Source organism: Miniopterus natalensis, chromosome 9, assembly GCF_054644295.1.
Source record: "Miniopterus natalensis isolate mMinNat1 chromosome 9, mMinNat1.hap1, whole genome shotgun sequence".
Taxonomy (NCBI): Eukaryota; Metazoa; Chordata; class Mammalia; order Chiroptera; family Miniopteridae; genus Miniopterus; species Miniopterus natalensis.
Window position 1 is genome coordinate 28,240,597 of NC_142089.1, and position 24,672 is coordinate 28,265,268.

Sequence of the window (24,672 nt, forward strand, 5' to 3'; positions counted from 1 at the left end):
CGTCCCTTTAGAGTAGAAGTGGTAAGATGCTGGCCACACCCAGTCCTCTTTCCTTGTGGAATAAAAGCGTTGAGATATCAGGTACATGACATACATTTATTTATACACACAAATAAAGTCAATATGAGTGTTTCTATACACGTCTTTTGGGCAAAAGCACTAATAGCTGTTAGATACCTAGACATGGGTTACTGGTTCATATGGCATACATATGTTCAGTTTTAATAGGTATTGTCAAACACTTTTCCAAGTTGTAGCAACTTACACAATCTTATAAGCAAAATCCTGCAATTTGTGACAAAGTGGATAAACCTGGAGGACATTGTTCCAAGTGAACTAAGCTGGACAGAAAGACAAATACTGTATGATCTCACTTGTGTGTGAAATCTAAAAAAGTCAAACCCATAAAATAAAGGGTAGAATGGACACTGCCAGGGGCTGGCAGTGTGGGGGAAATATAGAGATGCTGGTCACAGAGTACAAAGGTTCAGTTTTGCAGGATGAATAAATTCTGGAGGTCTAATGTACATTATAGTGAGTATAGTTAATACTACTGTGTTGTATACAGCCAAATCTCAGTTCTCTAACGTTTCCCATCTTGAATAATTCGATTTTCGACCAAGTTGTTCATGGAAAAAAATGTCTTGGTTGTTGAACAAATTTTGGTCCTTGACTTGACAACCCTTTCATGCTGATACATCAGCATAACATACAAACAAACAAACAAACAAACAAACAAAGCCAACCCATCTCTCAGGCCACAAACAAAGGAGAGAATGTGCTAGTATGAGTCAGTTTACCGCTAAACCTCATGTTGTTAACATCTCAGGAAATTGTGCTGTGAATATTTTTGTGGTTTTTTGCTTTGGTTGCTGGCAACATGGACAATTAGCACAATTTTAAAACATAAAGAGGCCATCAAGAGTGCTAATGCTGCTAATGGTGTGAAAGAAGCAATGATCACAGGCAATTGAAGAGGTAGAAAAACTGTTGTTGATTTGGATAAAGGAAAAGCAGTTAGCAGGTGACAGCGTTTTGGAGGCAATGATGTGTGAAAAAGCAAAGATGCTGCATGCTGACCTCCTGAAAGACACCCCTGGACTGAGTGCTGAAAGTGATTCATTTAAGGCTAGTAGGTGGTGGTTTGATAAATTTAAGAAAAGAAGTGTTTATTTATAGATTAAACAGTACATTAGACATGTACTGTATATAAGAAAGGTTAAAACAGGGAATCATTTGGGGGTCTGGAACAAATTAATTCAATTTACATTATTTCTAATGGGCAAAATGATTCTGTTTTAGAATAAATCACTTCTTGAATAGCCTCCTGAAATGAACTAAGTTCAAGAACTGAGGTTCCACTGTATTTGAAATTTCGGAGTTGATCTTAAGTGCTCTCACCACACACACAAAAAATGTAACTATGTGAGGTGATGGATATGTCAGTTAGCTTGATTGTGGTAATCATTTCACAATGCATACATATATTTAAACATCACCTTATCTATCTTAAATATATACAATTTTTACCTGCCAAGTGTACCTCAGTGAAGCTGGAATCAATCAATCAAAATTGTAGAAATGAGATACCCTTTCAATCCTATGTCCTTCAACGGCTGAATGTGGCACATCCATACAATGGAATACTACCCAGCATTAAAAGAGAATGCACTATTGCTACACACAACAAATCGGGTGAATCTCAAAACTGTATTGAATGAAAGAAGTTTTTCTCAAAAGGTCACATATTTCATGAGTCCATCATGTGACTTTCTCAAAAACAAAACATCACAATGTTGCAAGAAGTTAGGGAGGAGAAAAATATAAGGGAGTTTTGAGATTGTGCCTGTGAGGAGGAAAATATAAGGGGTTTTTTGGATTGATGGAACTCCTCGATATTCTGATTGTGGTTGCAATTGCACAATCTCTACTTGTGTTAAATTTAATATAACTGTATATCAAAAAAGAAAAAAGTAAATTTCACTGGGTAATAATTAAACAAAAACCAAGATAATCTGAAAAGTAAAATAAAATCATTGGTTGACATTTCTTTTTTAAAATTTATCTTTATTGTTGAAAGTATTACAGATGTCCCTTTTTTCCTCATTGACCCCTCCACCCTGTATCGACCCCTAACCCCAGGCCTTCCCCACACTACTGTCTGTGTCCATGGATTATGCATATGTGCATATAAGTTATTTGGTTAACCTCTCCCCACCCAGCCACCCACCCCAGCTTTCCCTCTGAGATAAGTTTTCTTTCTTTAGCACTTAAAACATTTTGCTTCTCTGTCTCCTGGCATCCTCTGTTTCTGAGGACAAATCAGTAATCATTTGAGTTGTTTATTTGAAATGTGTTTTTTGCCCTTTGGCTGCTGTCAACTGTATTTAAGCAGTTTGATTATAATGTTCCTAGATGTGATTTCCTTCGTATTTATATTGCTTGGTGTTTATGAGATTCTGAAATCTGTAACTGTAAATAATTTTCTGAATTGAAAATAATTCTATCCCATTCTGTTTCTTCAACTTTCAGGATTCCAGTTGCATCCATGTTAGGCCATTCTTGATACTATATTCATTTTTATTCTTTTTTCTCTGTATTCTTCTGATTGGATAATTTCTTTAATTTCACTGATGCTTTCCGTTCTTATCTTTGTTCTACCATTAATTAGGAAAGTACAGATAGCCAAATGCCCCTTTAAACCCTACCCTAGCTTCCTCAGTTGTCATCATCTTGCATAATTCGGATATGTTATATCATATATTTCCAGAAATTGATTCATTTCTTCTAAGTTATTGAAGAACTCGGGTCATTTCTTGTGTAGTGTTTTCCATGTCTGCATTTTGCTGATGGCATCTCTGTCGATTGTTTTTATACATTCTTCTTGTTTTTATATGTCCTGCAAATTAGAGGTTAAAATAGAGGTTTAATCAGATTCAAGATTTTTCTTTTTTTCTTTTTGCCAGGAACATGTCATAGATATTTTGTTATTACTTCCAGAATAATCTCGGTTGCCTCATTTTCTGTTATATTAGCAGTCATTGGTTTTTAGTGACTATGTTATTAATATATTGTTACATTACTTTATTTAAATAATCATTATATTGGCAACTATTATAACATTAGGTATTTATTTTTAAATTAATATTTTATTGATTAAATTGTTTTACTTATTTCTTATATATTAGTTTTTCATCTAATTTTTTATATAATCTCATTTCCATTTGAAATTTTTTCTTAAATAATCTTCATATAATCTATGGCAGGGTTGGGGAACATTTTTTCTGCCAAGGGCCATTGGCATATTTATAAAATCTTTCATGGGCTATACAAAATTATCAACCTAAAAATTAGCTATGAGAAAAGCTCCTAGATGTATTGAATTTTGAGTCCTGTCTGCAGTTGCCTTGGCAGGGCCATACCAAATGGTATGGCCCATGGGCTGGAGGTTCTCCACCCCGATCTATGGTAATGGTGAATTCTTTAAGTCCTTGACTGTTGTTTGCTCTTATAAGACATTATTTAGAATAGGTAAAATTGTGGGCTAAAAGCACATTTGCCCATTAGAACTCCACATATTGTATTGTTTCTCCTAACATCTAATGATACAAATAAGATGTTCACTGTCTGTTTATACTATGTTCACTTAAGAAAATTATATCAAGAAAGCAATGAAAATTGCTCATAGTTTTGTGGATTTAAATTCATTTACAGAAAGTTTTTAGGGGAAAATTATATATCTGAGGGCTTGTTGGCCTTCATTCATATCAAAATTTTGGCCAAAAACAGTCAGAAGACTTTTAGCTTACTACCTATTACTTGGGTCTGAACAAAAGTGGAAAAGTGGTAAAATTCATTCAAGGAGGCAGGGTGAACAGAGTTAAATAATGTCAAAGTTGAATCAAGTCTTAGTAATTTTCAGTGAACAGAATAACATAGGAGCTGGATAAATCAATCTCTGTAGACAACAATGTCACAAATTTCTTGGAGAGACCTGCATTGCACTCTCTTTGGATGCTAGAGAGAGAGAGCAACATAAAAATGGACCTACATGTTGCAGGACAATGATAGATCTGAGAAGCACAGCTCTCATTCTGTGTGTCACTAGCTGAAGGACAGAGCAGAAGTCTGAAGGTTAGAGCAGAAGGAGAGTCACTCTGGGCATCTGAGAGGCTACAATTTAACCTTAGTATATAAATGTATACTTGACAAAACACAGTTTGGGACTTATTTTTCTTTCTCTCCAAAAAAAAAAAAAAAAAGGATGAACCTTGGGCTGATAACCAGACAGAAAGTAGGACCTTACAGAGAATGGAATATAAATATGTGCTAGAAAAATGATAGATCAGAGTCATGACTAACCTTGACCACTTACCTCTTACTGTGAGGTATAAAAAAGAGATAAGCGCAATGTAAAACAGCATCAGAACAAGTACCATCCATGCAATATCCCATATCCAGTTGTTGTATACGGAAAAGAAAGGATCTGGAATAGAAACTGAGAAAGGTGTAAAAGTTAGGAAATTAGTTGAACTAAGAACTAAGGGGAGAGAATACTCAAGAACCAACATTTAATATGACTATACTTGTACTGAGAATTTATTCTTTAGAAGTCATCATTGTTGAGAAGTCATTAGTTCATTTTACTATTGAAAATGAACTAATTCAATTAACCCTCATTACAACTTATAAAATAGATTCTTTAATATTCTTTTATTATCTTGTTATTATTAATTTTGAGTTGATGTTATAATAAGATGAAAGTTGGATGAATAGAATTGATTTTGTGTTTGGGAGAGATGTTGTTCAAGGCCTATGGAGCATGAAGATGGAAAAGGAGGGAACAGAGAGAGTCCTGCTGGTAACCACCCTAATTCTCTAAAATTTTCCTTTGAAAGCAATGGCTTAAGTAAAATAAAGCTTTTTTTTTTTTTTTTTTTTTTTGCCTAGTTTGATGGCAATTATCCTGTATATACATTTCCTTAGAATTCTTTAAATAATTAAGAACTATCAAATATCAGAATATTTTTGAATATTATTAGATTAATCTATCAACTTTAAGTGATAGCCACATTTCATACACAACAGGTCCAAGGAAGGATTTCAGTGTTTCATAACCTTCTGAAATTGTATGTAATGAAGAGGTATATGTGAAAATTACTCTCAGATGGAAAACATTTGTGTTTGACATTGTATATTCAATATAGATGCTAAGCCCCAAATAGACAAGAACCATTGGCCTAGAGTCATGAAGGTACACCCCAGTAAAGGAAATGAGTGGTTGGACCCAACCATATTTTCTGGAGCCAGAATGTTTTTCCTCCTTGTAGCACAAAGTTCAATGTCCTTAAGCACAGCTGAGAACATCGGCAGCAGTTATAGAACCTTCAGTCCTTGACACCCACGACAACCTTAGTGTTGGAATTTGGTCCTCTGAGATGCCGCCCAAACCACTGATCTTCCTGGTGGTGATGAGAAAGTCACACAGCTTTGGCTAAACAAACCCCAGGAAATAGATTTCCAGGAAAAGGGAGAGACCCCACTACTGACCCCATTTACCTCTTATCCGGAATAGCAGATATATACCGAGCATTAGACAAAAGCATACAAAACACACGCCTTGAGCAGCAATTGAGTTCAACAAGTGAATGACATCACATCTAAGCTCTAGAACAGAGAGAGTTGGAATTAATTAATGAGGAATGCAGAAGTTGGGAGCATCACTGACCTAAGGACCATTATCAAAAAAGCATAGTCATTGCCCATGCCCACTCAACCTAGGTAAGACTCAGCTTGTGAGTTTAGTTTGTGGGTGGTGGCAAGGCCTGGTAAGATTGCACTTGTAGACTAATAGGGCTAAGAGGAGTTTCCATTCCTAGTTCTCACCACCTAACCTAGCAGAAGGTTCATGTGTCTAGGGGACTGGAAAGAGGCCTTAGGAATCTTCATCATATTTCTGGGGATTCTGAGGAGTGTGGGACTGACCAGATGTAGCTGTGGCGACACTGAGTTTGCTGAAAGAAAAATCTGTCTTGTATCCACAGACTCTAAACATACTTACATGTTTGAGCTTGAATCCCACTGTCAAGGGCTCATTTCTACAAGCTATTCAGAGATGATTAAAATATTTTTCCATATATTACTAAAATATGTATCCATTTTTTCTTGATTTATATCACTTTCCAGAGGAAGATAACCAGAACAATCAGGTACTTTCTAAAGAAACTCAATTGTAGTAAAATTATGATCTTGGTTCATTAAAAGACTTTCATAGGGAAGCAGGGAAAAGCTCGTCATTGTTATATAATGGGTAGATATCATGTATCAGTAGATTAGATTTTTCACAGTGAATGAAATTCCCATGATAGCTATGCTACAGGTAACCTCCTAGGCCATTAAGGTGTGCAGGCAGAAACCTGAAACTAAATACTGGCAGGAAGCTCAATGATCAGAGCTTGAGAATTGGAGCCAAACACATCTGCATTTCGAGCTCGGCTCTACCACGTATGAGTGATGTGAGCCATGACAACCTCATCTATCAACTGGTGGCAATAACAGCACTGCCTTTTAGGATTAATTTAGATATATTCTGTAAAATGATTATCACAATGTCTAGCATAAAGTAGGCATTGAATAGTATGGTACCAGGTTTCATGGATCCGGTAGGAAAATGTGCACAATGGATTATATTTTCTCCTTTGACTAGTCTCCATTAAATTGTCTACTCAATCTCCAAATTCACATCCTCCATCTAGCATATACTCATCTGTATATGAGTTACTTTGTTTGGTCATATTTTGGAAAAAGAGCTGTTCCTAAGAAAGTCTGATGTCCTTGTACCTGATGGGCCACTGTATCATTCAATGATATATCCATAAAGAAAGATGATATAGTCATTTAGTTTAGCCATAAACCTGAAGGAACAGTCTTGTTACAAAAGGCTTGTTGGTTTAGAGACCTATTTCTTTTTCATGTTAGTTTTGTTCTAGCTCTCGAATGAAGACAGTATCTTAAACATTAATGACAATCTGTGCAGGAGAGAAGATTGTGATCAAATGAAGTGTATCCTAGAGCAAGACTCAGGTTTCTTCCATCACTAAATCATTTTGAGGGAAGCGGAGGTTGGATCCACTTCATTTTGAGTGAATGGACTCTTACCTAAAAGAGAAAGTACTCCTTTGGGGGCACAGAAGTAACTGTGGGCCTAAATAGCTAGGGAAGCATTTATACTGACCTCATTCCTCAAATTCCTTGTCCCTGGAAGTTGGTAATTGAGAGGTGTGGAGTTTAATACTTCTAAAGTGAGAAACAAACCCTAAATAATCCTATGTAAGGCTTGGCATCTGTTCCCAAATGTCATACAGCTTTGCTTAAGCCCCCCCATGCGACTCAGGCATCACATTAAGAGAGATGCCCTAAGTGATTCCACCCTTGTTGCAGCAGTTACCTGTTTTTTTGAAACGTTGACAGCCAAAGCACAAGATGATCACAAGTAATATAAAAAAGAAAACTGAAATTAAAATAATCAGGCAAATGTGGACTGGAAGAAACAGGGAATCTGAAAGAAAGAGCAGAGCAATTTGAACTTCAATAAACCCATGGCATACACCACTATTGGGTTACGAATTTTACTACTAATAAGCAGGATTCCCCTTCAGGTCCTGCATTTTCTTTATTTTTTTGTATTTGAGTCAGGGCTAAAAATCAGTGGAACTGTTTTAGTGGCAAATACAGAGCCTGAATTGAGCATGTTTGGGGGATAGAATTTTAACTGAGGCCCTAGTGGAATGAAAGAAGTCTCTCTCTTGCCCTAGCAGGGTTGGCTCAGTGGTAGAGTGTTGGACTGCTAACTGAAGGGTCCTGGTTCAATGCCAATGGTATTGCCAGGGGTTCAATGCTGAAGGTACCTTGGTTGCAGGCTTGATCCCCAGCTCAGGTTGGGGTATGTGTGGAAGGCAACCAATTGATGTGTCTCTTTCACATTGATATTCCCCCCCCCCTCTAACTCTCTCTCTCTCTCACTCCCATCCACTCTCTCTGAAAAGCAATGGAAAAAGTACCCTCGTGTGAGGATTAAAAAAAAAAAGAAGAAGTTTCTCTCTTGTCTCTTATTAATATTCCAGTACAAATGCTTCCTGGTTATAAAGGAAACAATCAAGCAGAACCCTGGACACCATAACTCATGCTGGGAGTTGAGAAGCTCAATGTCTATAAGACAGCCTCAGAATTGTCTCTAGAAAGCTTTTAGGGTGTAAAGATATTGAAGACAGATAGACCTTTCTTTTCTTTCATGTTTTATATACATATTTTAAAAATATGTTTTTATTGATTTTTTTTGGAGAGGGAGGGAGAGAGAGGAATAGAGAAATAGAAACATCAATGAGAGAGAAACATAGATCAGCTGCCTCTTGCATGCTCCCTACTGGGGATTGAGTTTGCAACCCAGGCATGTGCCCTGACTGAGAACTGAACCGGGACCTCTTGGTTCATGGGTCAATGCTCAATCACTGAACAACACCGGCTAGGCTATGGATCATATTTTTGATGAAGCGTCTCTAATACAGGATTTTCCTTCAAAAATGTTTGTTTCATTTGTAGCATTTAACTTCTAACCCATATGAAATTTATTTTTGTATATATTTGCATGCATGAGTCTTTTTCTTCCCGAGGTATAGTCAATTATTTTGTTTCATCTTTTTAATAATTCATTAAATGTCTCGTTTTTTTTAATAATGCATCAAAATTCATACATTATAATTTGGTATACACCATTTCCTTATGATCTGGATCTCTTTCTACCTTTCCTGACTTTTATTATTAGTACAATGATCTATTCCTGTGACAGTGAATAATATTCTGTGTTCATGAATTACCACAAATTATTAACTGCTCATTGTTCATAATTACTTTCTTTATTTATAAAGACATTCCAGAGAGAAATCCTTTGGAAGTCTTTTTTTTTTTTTTTTTAAGTTGGATAAAGTAATTTTGAAGTTAGTATGGAAGAATGAATATCTACAAATGGTAGAAAAAAGTTTAAATAAATAAAGACGCCCTAGCTGATTTTCTCAGTGGTCAGTGTCAGTCCATGGACTGAAGGGTCTCAGGTTGGATTCTGGTCAAGGGCACATAAGTACCTCAGTTGTAGGCTTGATCCCTGGCCCTGGTCGGGGTGTGTGTGCAAGAGGCAACCAATCCATGTGTCTCTTTCACATAGATGTTTCTCTCTCCCTCTCCCTCCTTTCCACTGTCTCTGAAAAGCAATGGGAAAAAATATCCTCGGGTGAGGATTAAAAAATAATAATAATGAGGAGGTAGAATTTATTTTATCAGATAAAAACTGACTATATGGAGATGTAAAGTATAGCATAGGGAATATAGTCAATAATATTGTATTAACTATGTATAGCGCCCAGTGGGAACTGAATTTTTCGGGTGATCACTTTGTATGTTATATAAATGTCTAACCACTGTGTTTTAGATGTGAAACTAATATATTGTATGTCAATTATAATTTAAAAATTAAAAAACTATTTTAAAACTGACTATAATGAAATGATTATATTGATTTTAGATGATATATATCTTCATAGATGCAAATATTCCCATTCAAAACACAGTAGTCCTCCACAAACATTTATGTTCTTTTGAAGTGTTTTAGATAGAGTATATATTGTTTTTCAAGTAGGTTCTGTATCTGCCTTGTGACTATTTTGTGGCTAATGTTAAGTCCATGCTGTTTTCCCCCCAGATTTTCCTTGGCGATTTTAACCTCTTTGTCCTAGTTCATAATTAGAAAAATATCTTACATATTTTTCTTTTGGTTGCATATTTGCCTGTACCATATATTTGCTACTTTTGAATGTTAGCAACAACATTTTTTGGATAGCTTTTCCAGAAAATCAAAGTTTGCCATGAAGTGTTTTTGCAGATTTCATGTTTATGTTAAAATTTTAACCTGTTTTAATATTTGTGAATTACATAAAGGTTTGAGAGCTTCATTTGTTACATAAAATGTGAAAAATGATAACAATACTGCTCATCTAGTTCATGAAAGCCTTTTTCTCCAAAATTTAATTATGATATAATTTGATTTTAGATATTATTCATTTAATTGCATCAGGTATGGCTCTGTTTTTCAAATATTATGGTTCTTTTAAAGCCTATTACAATTTGAATCTTATCTGAAACTAATATTTGAATTTATCTATATAATTCTTATTAATTTGCATAAGAAACAATTCTCTTTAGTGAAACAGTAGGAAATATAAAAAAGTTAAAAAGAGGGTCTAAAGGAAATTATTTCTTACCATTGATAAAAGGGTGAGATCAAAACAAATACTTCGGAATATTGCACTTTGCCTGCTGTGTCTGTTTTTTTTCCAAACTCTCTCCTCATTCCTTCTCAGACTTTTCAGGTTTCTCTTATTTACCTAAAGGACAGCTAAAAGGCATGCTCCAAAATTCAGTTCTAGGATCCTGATTTTTTATTTTTTCTGTTCTCAATCTTTCTGTGATCTTATCCAGTGTCATGGTTGTAAATATTCTTCTTAGGTTGAAGACATCCACATTATGTCTCAAGCCTTGGACCTTCCACAAAATATTAACTCACCGTCAACAATTCCACTGGCATGTCTTATAAGCATGGACTTATCTCCAGGATATGTTCATCTCACACACTTCCCCCTCTCAGTAGATGAAAACTTACCTTTCATCACTCAGGCCCCTAACTTTAGAATTATTCTGTATTCCTCTCTTTCTCTTACATCACATATTCAATCCATCAGTAAGTCCCACCAGCACTCCATTTAAAATATTTATAGAATCTTACCGACTCTTACTATCTTTTCTGCTATACCTATTTCCCAGGTCATTGTTATAGACGCCTATCTAGTCAGGGTAACATTCTTTTTTTTTTTTTTCCCCCAGTCCATTTCCTAATCCTCCAAGAGGATTAGAGAAGACTTTTAAGAGAAAAGGCTGTCCCTCAATCAGGCTAGAGGCTCTGTGAAGTGACACCGGAAGAACCACCACTCTGCTTCTGTAACCAACCTAAGACTTCTGCACAGGTGTTAGCTAAGGGCACCTTTGTCACACATAGGACATAGCCTTCTCCTCTTTGGCCTTTGATGTCCACCCATCATGAAGGTGATATATTGATATATTGACCAATAATCAGAAACCTGTGCTTTAGTTCCACATTTTACTTACTGTCAGTTTGACTGGCTTCTCTCAACCTCTGTTTACCTATAAATGGCCATAATACTCCCTTCTTACTGAACTTTCAAGAAGTTTTAAAGACAGTATTAGTACTGAATGTTACATGACAGGAAGCAACAATTTTTGCTTCTACTAAAACATTTGTATTACAAAATGTCACAAAACCCCATGAAGTATGATTAGACTTCTTTCTAAGATGAGAAAACTATAATCAAGAAGGTTGGTGGCATCTTTTAAGTCACTGAGCTAAAGACTTGTTAAGCTTACACATGAAATCTGTGAATGAAGATGGGCCTCCGTAATAAATCAGTGACCAAAAGTAACCTCACAGGGTTACTGGGCAGGTCATGGTGGGTAGTTATACCCTAGGCCCATAACTTCTTTAGTAAAAGGTTTGTTTATACCTTAAGCAAGACTTATTCATGCTTTTGTGCACCTAGGTTAACAGACCATTGAAATGCCTGAGTAATCCTCTTTTTCAGACTCCTGGGATGCACAACTACCCTCAGTGGATCACACAGTCTTGTTAACTATCATGTAATATAATCATAGAGACTTCCCTGCCTTGTTTTTCTCCACATTCATATAATCTTACTTATGTTCCCTCCTTAATTCCAATGTATAAAAAGAACTGTAAAACTGTCGTTCTTGTGAGCATTTGACATCTTGCTTCCAGCCATGTCATCAGTTTGGCTCAAATAAACTCATAAAAATTCTCTCACGTTTGGACGTTCTTGTATTGGTAATATCCTGAGGGTCCAACGAGATAATGAACTTTCCCTTAAAGCTGTCATGTGTATTTCAGTTAAGGGTTATCATTATCCATCTAAATTTTTTCCTTTAAGGCCCTCCTCTCAGCACCTGACAATATCTGTGTACCAAAGCCAGTAACAATTATAAAGAGTCACATTCAAATAGTGCCTGATAATGTACAAAGTTTTTTAACATTAATTATCTCATTTATTTTCTCTATATGTTGCTTTATTGACAAAGAAACCCTACCAAACACTTACCATTTAAGATGAGAGTTATTTGTTTCCCTTCGCCTGACAGAGGGTTGCGAATGTAACAAACCACATGGTCCTGTGATTTGTTTCTGAGGAGAAGAGTCATCTTCACGTGGAATAATCCGGATCCATCCTGTGCATAGGATTTTGATGAATGTGGAACTACCTCTCCCTTGCTGTCTCTCCACTCCATCTCGGGCTGTGGGAACCAGCCTCCTGAGTCACATTCAACTTTAAGTCCATTAGTGCTAGGCGCCTGAATATGGATCTGTGTCCCCAAGCCTAATGCTGGGCAAGTGAGACAGAATCAAGTTAGTTATTGTATTGAGGTTGAGTTGAAAGTTGAAAGGAAAAGGGTTTCATTAATCTTGTATTCTGCAATATCAATGGGGTAATACTCAAATCCACATCCAAGCTACAAGTTAGACTATCTTTGGTCACTCGGCACTGTTCATTTACTGCATAGTATATATTTTGCATTAGACATAAGGGGTTATCTTCTATTTATAACACTTGAAATAGTAAAATATAAAAAGGACAAGAGATTTAAACATGATGTATTTTCCACGTATTTCAGCCATAGGGTCATAAGGCCATTGACATGCAATGTTCTATCATAAACCTACCTGCTACACTCAGGTTCATGCTGGCCACATCACTGAAGTTACCATCCTTAAATGAACACTGGTACAGTCCATTATCAGAAATGCTGATATTATGAATTCTGAGAGTCACTTTGCCCTCCCCAATGGCCTCTTTCACAAACTCTGTGCGATCCACATATTCCTGGGCAGCTTTTCCTTTCACTTCATGGCCATCTCTGTATAGGTGAACAAGCCTGGCATGGTCACCCTTGAACCAGGACACCTCCATGTGTTCTGCACTTTGTGGTGGGGACAACTGGCAGCTAAGCTCAGTCTTTCCTCCTACTGTAGCCACCAAGTGTCCCGCGGGAATGGTCACTGTCCACTTTTCTGTAGAGAAAGATAGAAAAGTAGGGTAAAATTTAGGCCAACCACATCTTTGTTGCTATATAGTGAAAGACATGCTGTATTCTTCCTATCTGACATAGCCATTCTAAATATTCAGCTCTGAATATATCCCCTTCTGTTTAAATCAATATTTTATTAATTTTAAAGACCTCTGTTACTACATTATTTTCTTTAAAATATACTCACTTGGGTTCTGGGAAGATGGCAGAGCAGAAAGTACCAGCAATCTGACCCTCTACCTAGGTAACAATTGCACTGGCAGATTCTGTCAGAGGGCATATTTTGGAACTCTGGAGCCTATTGGAGGCCTTCAACTTCCAGGATAAAGTGTGGTTGTAGATTGCATTAATTTTGGTCAATTTTAGCTGGTATCACAGTAGTTTATACCCATCCCCCACCCTCAGCTGGGCAACTCTCCCTGGAGGAGCTTTCACATAGCTTATGGGAGCCCAAGTAAGCAAAAAGGACCCTGTCCTTCAAATACCAGGGATGTGAGCTATGATTGCTGGCTGATTGCTGCTTCCAGTCACAGAGATTGGAGGTCAAAGAGGCAAGTGGCCATTTTTGTTGTACCTTTTCTTATTTTTTCAAGCTGCTCCTCTCTAACTAAAGTGACATTCAGGGTATTTAAAGGATCACCATCCTTTCATTCAACACTTCATTTTTCTCTTTTTCCTTTTTGGGAACCAGACATTAAAGATTAGAACATTCAAAAGCAAGTGCCTATATAGGGGAAATTAGAAAGTGACCACATATATCCAGGAAAAGGGACAGGCTCAGAAAAGACCTGAGGAGACAGAAAGCTTACACCTCAAGCTGATCCTTGGCATGCAGACAGCCTATAACAATAAAACAAATCAAAACAAAAACAATAACTGAAAGACAACAAATCCTGGAAGAGAACGGGAATCAGATTTTGAGTTAACACTTTAAATTCCAATGTTTTCATTTAAAAAAAATCACAAAACATACAAAGAAACAGGAAAATATGGCACAGTCCAAGGATCAAATAAATAAATAGAAACTGTCCTGAAAGAGACCTGATGGCAGATCTACAATTAAAGACTTTAAAATAACTGTCTTAAAGTTGCTCAGAAAACTATAGGAAGAAGTGAGATAGTCAACAACAAAAAAGTATGAACAAAATGGAAATATAAAGACAGACCTGAAAACCTAAAAAGAAAACAAAAGGAAATTCTGGAGCTAAAAAACACAACTGAAATGAAAAATTCACTAGAGGGATTCGAAGGCAGATTTAAACAGGAAGAAAAAGAATCAGTTAACTTGCAGACAGGACAATGGAAATTATTCAGTCTGGGGAACAGACAGAAGAAAAATTGAAAAAAAAGATTTGTGGGACATCATTGAGTAGACCAAAATATTTATTGCATGAGTCCCAAAAGGAGAAGAGAGAGAGAAAAGGACAGAGAGAATATTTGGTATAATAATGGCAGAAAACTCCCCAAATGTGATGAAAGACATGACTATAAACATCTATGAAGTTCAACAAACTCTAAGATGCACTAAAAGAAAACCACAGGTGTGAGGTGATATTTCACTGTGGTTTTAATTTGTATTTCTCTGATGATTAGTGATGTTGAGCATCTTTTCATATGTCTACTGGCCATCTATATGTTTTATTTATTTATTTATTTATTTATTTATTTATTTATTTATTTATTTATTTATTTTTTAAATATATCTTTATTGATTTCAGAGAGAGGAAAGGAGAGGGAGAGAGAGAGATAGAAACATCAATGATGAGAGGGTCATTGATCGAACCCGCAACCCGGGCATGTGCCCTGACCGGGAATTGACCCCCAATTGCCTGGATCCTAGATCGACGCTCAACCGCTGAGCCACGCCCTGCTGGGCTGTAAGTTCTCTTTAGAGAAGTGTCTATTCAGGTCTTTTGCCCAGTTTTTAATTGGATTGTTTTTAGTGTGTTTTTTTTTGGTGTTGAGTAGCCCGAATGTTCATTAGTAGGTGAGACGATGAAAAAGCTGTTTTACATTTACACAATGGAATACTACTCTGCTGTAAAAAGAAAGAAAATTTTACTCTCTGCAACAGCTTGGAGGCACCTGGAGAACATTATGCCAAGTGAGGTAAGCCAGTCAGAGAAAGACAAGTACCCTATGATTCCACTCATATGTGGAATTTAATGAACAAACTGAACTTCCAAGCAAAGTGGAGACAGAGTCATAGACAGAGAGCAGGCAGACAGCTCTGGTGGCGGCAGTGGTGGTGGGGAATGTTGGGCTGTGTGTGTGTGTGTGTGTGTGTGTGTGTGTGTGTGTGTGTGTGTGAGGAGGGACTGAGCAAAAAACAAAAAAGGAAAGAGAGAACTCATGGACATGGACAACAGTGTGGTGATTGCGGGAGGAGGGGAAGTGGAAGTGGGCATAGAGGGGATAAACGGTGATGGGAAAAAATAAAATAAAATTTAAAAATAAAAAAGAACAAGATCATATTTCACAATGGTTACTCTTCCCCTTCCCCTGCCTAAAGCATGAGGGGATTTTTCTCCAATATTCACTGTGAGATCCTAGTAAAAATCCTGGAGGCAAAATTCACAAAAGTGAGTTCTCCCATAACTGGGACTTCTAGGAGCTTTTAACTCTCAGACTTGTCCACTCGGAGCCTCCAGCAATTCAGTAATTTCAGCTTAGATCTCTCTACCCTTGCACTGGTTTCCACAGAGGTTTCTAGTGTGGAGGTTGTGAGTCTCTAACTCTCCACCTGTCTCACTTCCCCATTTGTGGGACAGCAATTTGTCCTATGACCTCACTTCCCTGTTGGACCTAAAAGATTTGTTGATTTTCAGTTTTTTTCACCTTTTTAACTTGATGTTAGGATGCATTGATGACTTCCAAGCTCTTTACATGCTGAACTGGACACAGGAAATGTGCCCTCGGTTCTCTCCATAGCTGTGACTCAGTGAGAAAAAAGCAGATGGTCTTACCTGATGCTGATGCCATCACTTGTAAGAGAAGAAAGCCCACACAGCACCCAGAAAGAGAAGAGGGTTTGGGCTTCATCATGCCTGGGAAGGAGACAAGAAGGAAGTCACAGATATGGGATATTGGTAGGAATTGTCAAGATACGCGAAATTAAATCATGATCACAAAGAGGGACAACCCTGAGGCTCTTCTTTCAGAGTATAAGTGCTCTCAGTGCTTAACAAAAAGGCCATGTCCACCCAAAGCGAAGGTCTTCCCAGTCCTTTTCCCCCCTGAATCACACTCCGCTTTCTCTCTCTCTTTCATGTTGCGACCTAACCTACAAAGTGGACATTTTCTGTAGTAGGTGTAATAAAGGTAACAGAAAAAACATTCTAAAGTGGATGAACTGGGGGGCGAAACAAAAAACGGCAAGCACAGCAGCAGGAATGCCCTAGCGCGCGTGGTAAAGCAAGGAAAGTCGTTTGTGATCATATTCTTGAACAATTAAGATGAAACCAAATTCTGGTGGAACTCAAACAGCTTGTTAATAATTTTTTTTTTAATTCTCACCCAAGGAGTGAGGATATTTTTCCCATTGATTTATTTTTCTATTTTTTTATTTTTTGTTGAGGGAGAGTGGAAAGGAGAGGGGAAGGAGAGAGAGAGAAACATCGATGTGAGAGAGACGCATCTATTGGTTGTCCTCCACAAGCACCCCTACGGGGGGCAGGGATGGAACCTGAACCCAGGTACACACCCCTGACCAGGAATAGAACCCGCAACCCTCCAGTGCACAGGCCGACACTAACCACTGAGCCACGTGCGCCAGGGTGATAACCAGCCCTCTGCGTACAGGCAGGTAGGTAGGTTGGCATACCACCAGGAAAAGCAGATTACAATTTCCAGAGATGCAGTAATCTCTAGGTGACTCATAGTTTCTCAGGTATCTCCCTCCTTTACCACTCCCATTCAGATCAGTAACTTAAATCTTGAATCTATGAAAGACAAATAACTTTTTTTAAAAAGCAAGCTGTAAGAGAAATAAAACCACATGTCTATATTAAGACTTATATCCAAGTGTTAATGATATCTTATTTGTGATACTCAACAGCTGGAAATCATAGTCAATAACTAGAAATGGACAAGCAGGTTGTGGTACATCCATATGATGTAATATACTCAGCAAGAAAAAGGAATTAACCGTTTCTACACATGTGTGAATCTCAAAAGGACTGTGCTGTGCTAAAGAAGTCAGATAGAAAAAAATGGTCCATACTGTGTGAATATATGAATATAAAATTCTAGAAATTGCAAATAACCCCTGCGGTTGCTCGAGGAAGGGAAAATAGAGAGGAGGGAACAAATACAAACGTGCTGACTTTTCCATCATGCGGGGAGTGACGGATGTGTTCAATATACTGGTTAGAGATAGTTTCCCAGCTGTATACAGATGTAACCTTAAATTATCCAACTTCAGCATACGCAGTTGGTTGTATGTCAGTTATACCTCAATAAATGCTTTTTGTAAAATCTGCTTTTAAAAATGCAATTAAAATATTAGTAATAACCTTTTATGAAGTATTTATATTTAATAACTGTACCACTTATCTCAGGTCTAAAACACTGGCATCATTGTAACTTTTCTTTGAAATGTTTAAAACAGAGTCTGGGGCCCTGGCCGGTTGGCTCAGTTGGTTGGACCGTCATCAGGCACCAAAAGATTGAAGGGCCGCATGGAGGCAAAGGATAGGTGTCTCTCTCTCTCAAAATCAGTAAAAACATGTCCTTGAATGAAGATTAAAAAAAGAGAGACTGGGGAAGGGGCTCCATTTCCGGGGCCCAGAGCAGATGGAACCTGTTTTTAATTAGCAAGCCAATACTGAAATTTGAAAGTAGGTCTTCTCCTTTGAAACAACTCACGCCTGTTAACTTTGGAAATCCCAGATGACACTATTCTGTGATGAAGAGCTTGGTAAGGCATTCCAGGAATAAAACTAAAAGATCCACTAACCCCGTGCTCAGGAGGTGGCTATCGCCTTGTCCCCAACCACTGTTCACAATCTGATCACTTACCTGAGCTCGGGGATCCAGAGGCTATTTCTTTGCAGGTTCTTCAGAAAGTCGCCTCAGCGCCTCCAGGAGACTCAGCAGCGCTCCTCCTCCAGTAGCTGGTAACAGGCCGGCTCTGGTGCTGTTTGCCAGGAGCTTCCACCTACTGCCTGCTGGAGAAACTTTTGTTTCTTTCTGAAAATCTAAAAGTCCCTTCATAGGGAAAACAGTAAGGTGTCTGTTTCACACATTATAAAATCTCAAATCAATTTGCAGCTAAGTCTTGCATTACCGAAGAGAACTCCATGTTATATTTGCAAGAGACAGGTCCCAACAGGATGTGCCTTAATCTGAAATGACATCTAAGCTCAGGCATCTTTCTACACATATTTTCTCTGGATATTTCCTTGACATCATGAGAGTGCTGAGACCAACCTAAGGGGAATTCATGCTCTTATTAAGTTACATGCCCTGTAAGTTATCTTTATAAACACAATTTGGAGTTTCATCTTACTCATCCCCCCTACTGAACACTCTTTTCTACTTCCCCACACTAGTGCTGTTTGCTTCCTGAAAACCGTATTACATCCAATTTAGAGAAGAACACTGGAAAATAATATTATGAGCTTTTTAAAACTAACCAAACAATGGATCTTTTAAATTAAGAGGAACCTTGATGAGGCTTGGGTATTATTGACATCTTAACAATCTTAAGTCTTTGAATCCTTGACCTCAGGATGTATTTCCATTTATTATGTCTTCTTTAACTTCTTTCAGAAATGTTTTCAGTTTTATTGTACAAGTTTTTCACTTCCTTGATTAATTCCCGAGTATTTTATTCTTTTCAGTGCAATTCCTATCAAAATCTCAATGATGTTTTCTGAAGAAATAGGAAAACCCATCCTAAAATTTATATGGAATCTCAAGGTAACTCAGTCAAAACAGTAGTGAAGAGGAACAAAATTGGAAGAATCACACTCCGTGATTTCAAAACTTACTGCAAATCTACAGTAATCAAAGCAATGTGAAGTTGGCATAAAATTAGATACATAGACCAGTGGGAGAGAACAGAGAGCCCAGAAACGAAGCCTCACATATATGGTAAATGATCTTACAAAAGAGTGCTAAGATCACTCAGTGGTGAAAGGAGAGTCTTCTGAACTATTAGTGCTGAGAAAACTGGATATTCACATGCAAAAGAATACAGCTGGACGCTTGCTTTACATATACAAAATGGATTAAAGACCTAAATATAAGAGCTAAAATTATAGAGCTCTTAGATGGAAACATAGGGGGAAATCTCATGATATTAGACTGAACGATGATTCCTTGGTTATGACGCCAAGAGCACAGGCAACAAAAGAAAAAATAGATATATTTGGCCACATCAAAATTACACAGACAACTGCAGACATTTGCATATTTTCAGAAAGACGTTGGGAGAGTTACACAGAGAACTTGCAAAGAATATTCAAGTTTGAGAGGAGAGAAATGGAGTCAGGGATTTTTCTGACACTGGCGCCCGCATGCCAGGAATGTCTGAGAAGTTGCGACATTTTGCTTAAAATAAAACGCCCAGTGAGCCCCTCGCTTATCTACAGATATTATACGTAGATAAATACATTCAAGTTTAGCTCAGATACAACAGGACAAAGTGAGGGAGGGAGTAAAGAAAGGACAGTCACCTAGTGGTCTCTGCCCCGAGGGACAGTGGGATGGAAGATGCTAAAATTTGTCCTATCCCCCGCCCCCCATGGCCATCTCTTATACTGCATGTTCTGAAAAGTGCAAACTCTCCGTGTCCTGGGAACCACAAGGGTCTGACTTACCTGCTCTCCAGGCCAAGGCCTTACATGAGAATTCCTGTGTGAATCACTCCCTTCTCTGAATTCCTATCTCACTCGAAATATCCCGCGCATTTGTTCTGCATTTGACAGTTGTCACGAAGAGAGCACTTCCCACGGACCTAGTAGTGAGCAAAAGGTTTCATATTCTCTCCTTTAATATTCACAACTATGGAGCCAGGTGTCCGGAGACACTGAGCTCAAAGGAGATGAGGGGCCTTGCCTAAGGGCACAGGATACTACGACCAAGTGGTGTCATTCAAACCTGTGTCTGTCTAACTTCAGATCCGTCATTCTTTTCTCTGTTCCCAACTCTGAACTCTCCAGCTATATTTCCTTAAAGGAAGGGACCCATCTAGGATTTATTTTCCTCAGTCACAGGCCCAGCACAGGGTTGGGTACACAGTATAAAATTTCTGAATGATGAGGATTAAAAACTAGTTGATGATTGATTGGTCAGTTATTGATTGATCACGTATTGATCATTGGTCAGGGATAGTTAAAGTCAGTGACTGGCTAGAAACTCATCTAAAGACATGTCAGATGATTTTCCTTAAATCTAACGGAACTTGCCAATGGGATATAGCACACTGCTATTTGCTGCAGGTGACAGAGGCAAATTTTTTCAAGTCACATTTGCCAAGTCGGAATGCAGGGGAGCCAGCAGCCCTACAGAAGTGAGTAAACTTCCAGACCTAATTCCTGCAAGGAGGGGAAAGGACAGGGGGACGTCTCCGTCTAACCTGAGTTTCAGGGCAGGCATTGCAATCTGACAAGGGGCAGATCTTACTCTTGGTGAGATCACCTCTTCCCAGTTGATGGGACATTGTTCTGACAGTTCCTAGCTACAGAATAAAATCCAGGTGGCAGGCCAGGTCTGGCCTGGCAGACAGTGAGCACCAACCAGGGGTCAGAGCAGAGGGTGGTCTGGAGAGCCACCCAAACAAAGCATGGGGCATGGGGAGGTGCCTCCTGGATATTGGAGACCTGTGCTCAAGTCCTGCACTGCCACCTGCTGGCTTTCCAACCTTGGACAAGTGACTGGACCCTATGAGCCTGTTTTCTCACATGAGATGAGAACTTGCCTTCCTTAAGAACTAACACTTTCTGACCTCAAGGCCTGTAATCTTAGCTGCACCACTACACCACACCAATTATAAACAGGAATGTCCTTTGTCTAAGGTGTGAGCTCAGCCCAAATTCTCCAACCCCATTTCCTGTCCTAGACAGAAGGCTAGAGTTTGAAAGGGACCCAAAATTGTATGTTATACACCTTGAAGGGTTAGATGTCTGACACCTGCCTGTGCTTACAACTTTCACATCACTTGTCACACTATATTCTAAGTCTGTTTAAGGACCAGACCTCCCCAACCACACCACGAGGTCCTTGAGAGAGGCTGGGTCTGGTTTCTGTCTGAGTCCCCAGCACCTACTGCACACACAACAGGCGTCCTTGAGGGAAGTGTGAGGAAGGAGCCAACCTCCACCATTTCCAGGCAGCCCTGGGGCAGGGTGGCAAGGAGGAAAGAGCACAAACCTTGTAGCTGGTTGCCTCGGCTGTGGGAAACTTGCTGGCATCTCAACACCTCAGCTCCTTCAACTGTGAAGTGGGGGACAATGCCCTGATTCCTAAGCACCTTTTAATAAGTTGGCAGGGAGTTCTGGTAAAGTCTGAAAATGACATTTAACTGGGCAGAGCCATTAACTTGGCTTTACTCTGAGTGTCTCCTTTTGATGTGGAAAGTTCCTGTACCAGTTTCTCTAAGTCCTGACTCTTTGTGGTTCATATGAAACAATGTCATCTTTAGTTTTTTGTGTATTATGTACAGATTAGAAAATGAAAAATGTGTAAGTTTGTGCAAAATTAAAAAGAAAAAGTCAGTCATTCAGAATGTAGAGCTTTTTAGCTTGGGGTATAAATTTTAAGTCAGGGCAAATGAGTGATGATAGGAAGAGAATGGTGTGGCATTTGGATGTGGGATGGGACAGGATGGGGACAGGACCATGAGCCAGGGTCTCAGGCTCTGACTGCAGTCGCTGGCCCCAGGCTCCTCTCAATCTTCTCAGCCGCTTTCTCATGAAAGGCAGCAGAGAACTGGGGCCTGTTTATCTTCTTACCAGTAAGGATCCAGTGCTCCTTGGAACGCTCTCTAGAGCCTGGCCAGGGAAGTTTTAGGGTGAAAACCAGCGCAGAGCCACACAGCGCCTCCTCCCCCAGGTGGATAGAACAACAGCACAAAGCTGCCTGGTGAGGGAGCATCGCGGGGCCAGGCCAAGTGCTCTGCGCCGCACACACTCACCTTGCACCTCAAGATGACCCTGCGAGGTGCACTTAGTTCTCCCCATTTCACGTGCAAGGAAACTGAGGCCGCGAGAGGGAACGTGACTGATGAGAGCCAGGCCACGTGGGCCCGGGGCGCCTGACTGCAAGGCCTGTGGACTAGGAGCCCCCACTTTTCTTCTGCTGCTTTTCAATCGCAGCTCCAGCGGATCCCCCTTCGGGCCCAGTCCTTAGACCCGAAAGGCTGGGGGCCCTGCCGTAGAGCTTAGTTCACAGCGCTGTAGGAACGATTCCAGGCGTCTCATTTCACAGATGAGGACACGGGCCCACAGTGACAGGGAGACACAGGGACCCGTGTTTAGGGATCCCCGATGTGCCGGTGGCAGCGCAGCCCCCGCGGCTCCTCGGCCAGACCTGCAGTTGCCCGGGGCTGGGCTGTTGGCTCTAGGATTCTGCTCTGACCCTTCATGAAGTGCTGTCCGCAGGGAAGACGGCAGCTGCCAGGCTCTCAAATGCTGGTGAGCAGAGGAGCCTACATGAGCCTGGGCTCGCTGGACTCGAGATTCTGTGTATTCACGGCTACTCCAGCATTTCCTAGATGAGCCACTAGTCATATGTGTGAGCACGTGTGTGTGCACGCAGGTGCCGGTCACACTGTGCCTGAGCCGTGGCCCAGCGCCAAGAGCTTTTTTCAGCTGCAGAAACTGGCTGAGTTTCTAGTGTCAGCCCTGCCCCTGTGTCTTGAGAACCTGTTTGCCCAGGGACTTGGGGACAAGGGCTGCCTTGGCAGCCACCCAGTAACTCTGAGCTGTGGTCTTCCTCTGACCCCTCCAGGAGTCCAAGAGAACGCTGAGCCCGGAACAAGTTCTCTTTTGCCCAGGACAGGACAGGTCAGGGACAAGCCCTGTCCCATAGAACCCAAGGCCCAGGGGGCTGGAGTGGGAGTTCAGGGCCTCCCAAAACCTCACGTTGGGGAGGAGCCTTGACTCGAGCTGTCAGAGGCCAGGCCTGAGCCACACGAGCCTGGGGAGCTGCTGGCAGAGCCCGAGGCTGAGACACTGGGCCCGGAGGTGTGTCCAGGCCGGCTGCTCAGGTAGGAGTCATCTGGGTCTGGCAGGGGTACAGGGGCAGTGATGAGGGGGTGCAGCTCTCTCCCTTCTCCTTCCTCTCTTTACTCCATCCTTAGGTCTCTGCCCCCACCTTTCTCAGCCTATTCTCCTAATAATGATCCCCTCCTCTTGGCACTGGGCATCCACCTGTCCCTACGGAGCCCCGTCCTCTCCCACTGTGAGATCTGACCCCGGGAGCACCCCCGATGCCGTGGTGGCTAGGGGAGGGGCCGCACCATGAAGTATGTGCCTCTCCTGGCCTTCAGGGACCGTGAGGTTGTCTCCTCCAAGACCAGGTCTTCTCACCTCTCTCCCCAGCACAAAACCACAGCCACTGCCTTCCACAATGCAGGGGAACGGTGCCCCCTAGGGTTGTGCAAGGGCAGCCCTGGCAAAGGGCTTGGCACGCACTGTGCTCCCTGAGTGACTGAGATCAGTCACATCGTATTGCATTTGTTTTGAATGGAGAAGAGCGTAGGCAGGTGGCAAAAACAGAGTCACCAGGCCACACAGGCTGAGAGTGAAGGCGGTGGCCAGGGAAGGAGCAGTGGCTGAGGGCTGGGGTGGCAGGAGAGAGCTCACGAGGTCTCTGTTACCTGAACTCAGACCCCAGTGGGGTTCCTGACCCTGCCCAGCCAGCTCTGTGCCCTGCTCAGAGCCCCCCTTGGAAAGGGCAAAACAAGAGCCGCTTTCTACCCTACCTCCAGGATACACCGTCCATGCTGTCTCCCCTCTGACACAGGACTAAGAAGAGGGGACAGGTGGTGTAGCACAGCTTTTAGCGTGAATCAGGCCTGAATTCAGAGTCCAAAGAAGCCGCAGTTATGGGACATGACCAATGAGCCTCGGCCTCCGCACCTGCAGAACGGGAATAACTCATGCAGTCAGCGTAGGGAGCGCGGAGGTGTCTGGGAGGTGGCCTCCGATCCTCCTGGCCCGCGCTGGCTAGTGTCGGTCCTTGCCCTTCATTGCTCTGGAACAGGAAGCTCCCAGCAGGAGGCTGGTAGAGTGGTTTTTCAGGAAGAGCTCCTGAGGAGCCACAGGTAGGGCTGAGCCTGCCCAGGGTTCTTCCTGGGCCCAGGAGGCGGGGCAGGCGGGCCAATGCCCAGGTACAGCCTGGGAGGGGGTTTCCTTCCACGAGGAAGACTCGGATCCACCGTGAGGATTCGTGGGCTCTGGGGGCTGAGGTCCACTGTGTCATCAGCATTTCATGCCCATGTTCAAG

At 40.6% G+C, this 24,672-nt stretch overlaps 1 protein-coding gene across 1 annotated transcript; it reads right to left on the minus strand.

Annotated features, from left to right (window-relative positions):
- Window positions 1-2,564: 2,564 nt before the first annotated feature.
- LOC107528814 (selection and upkeep of intraepithelial T-cells protein 8-like) lies at window positions 2,565-18,479 on the minus strand. Its single transcript, XM_087819993.1, has 8 exons — window positions 18,238-18,479; window positions 16,185-16,265; window positions 12,854-13,201; window positions 12,234-12,515; window positions 7,448-7,558; window positions 5,560-5,667; window positions 4,376-4,498; window positions 2,565-2,899 (listed from the first exon to the last, which is right to left on the minus strand). The coding sequence occupies exons 2-8, from the start codon at window positions 16,261-16,263 to the stop codon at window positions 2,793-2,795; spliced, it is 1,158 nt and encodes a 385-aa protein (XP_087676119.1). The 5' UTR covers window positions 16,264-16,265; window positions 18,238-18,479; the 3' UTR covers window positions 2,565-2,792.
- Between the last annotated feature and the right edge of the window lie 6,193 nt (window positions 18,480-24,672).

Excerpts from the sequence above, each read along its gene's own strand:
- LOC107528814 (XM_087819993.1), bottom strand. The coding sequence starts at position 16,263 with ATGATGAAGCCCAAACCCTCTTCTCTTTCTGGGTGCTGTGTGGGCTTT. Across the intron at positions 5,668-7,447 it reads TCAACGTTTCAAAAAAACAG|AGCTTAGATGTGATGTCATT; the intron begins GTAACTGCTGCA and ends TCTCTGTTCTAG. Across the intron at positions 2,900-4,375 it reads TTTATACCTCACAGTAAGAG|GACATATAAAAACAAGAAGA; the intron begins GTAAGTGGTCAA and ends TCTAATTTGCAG.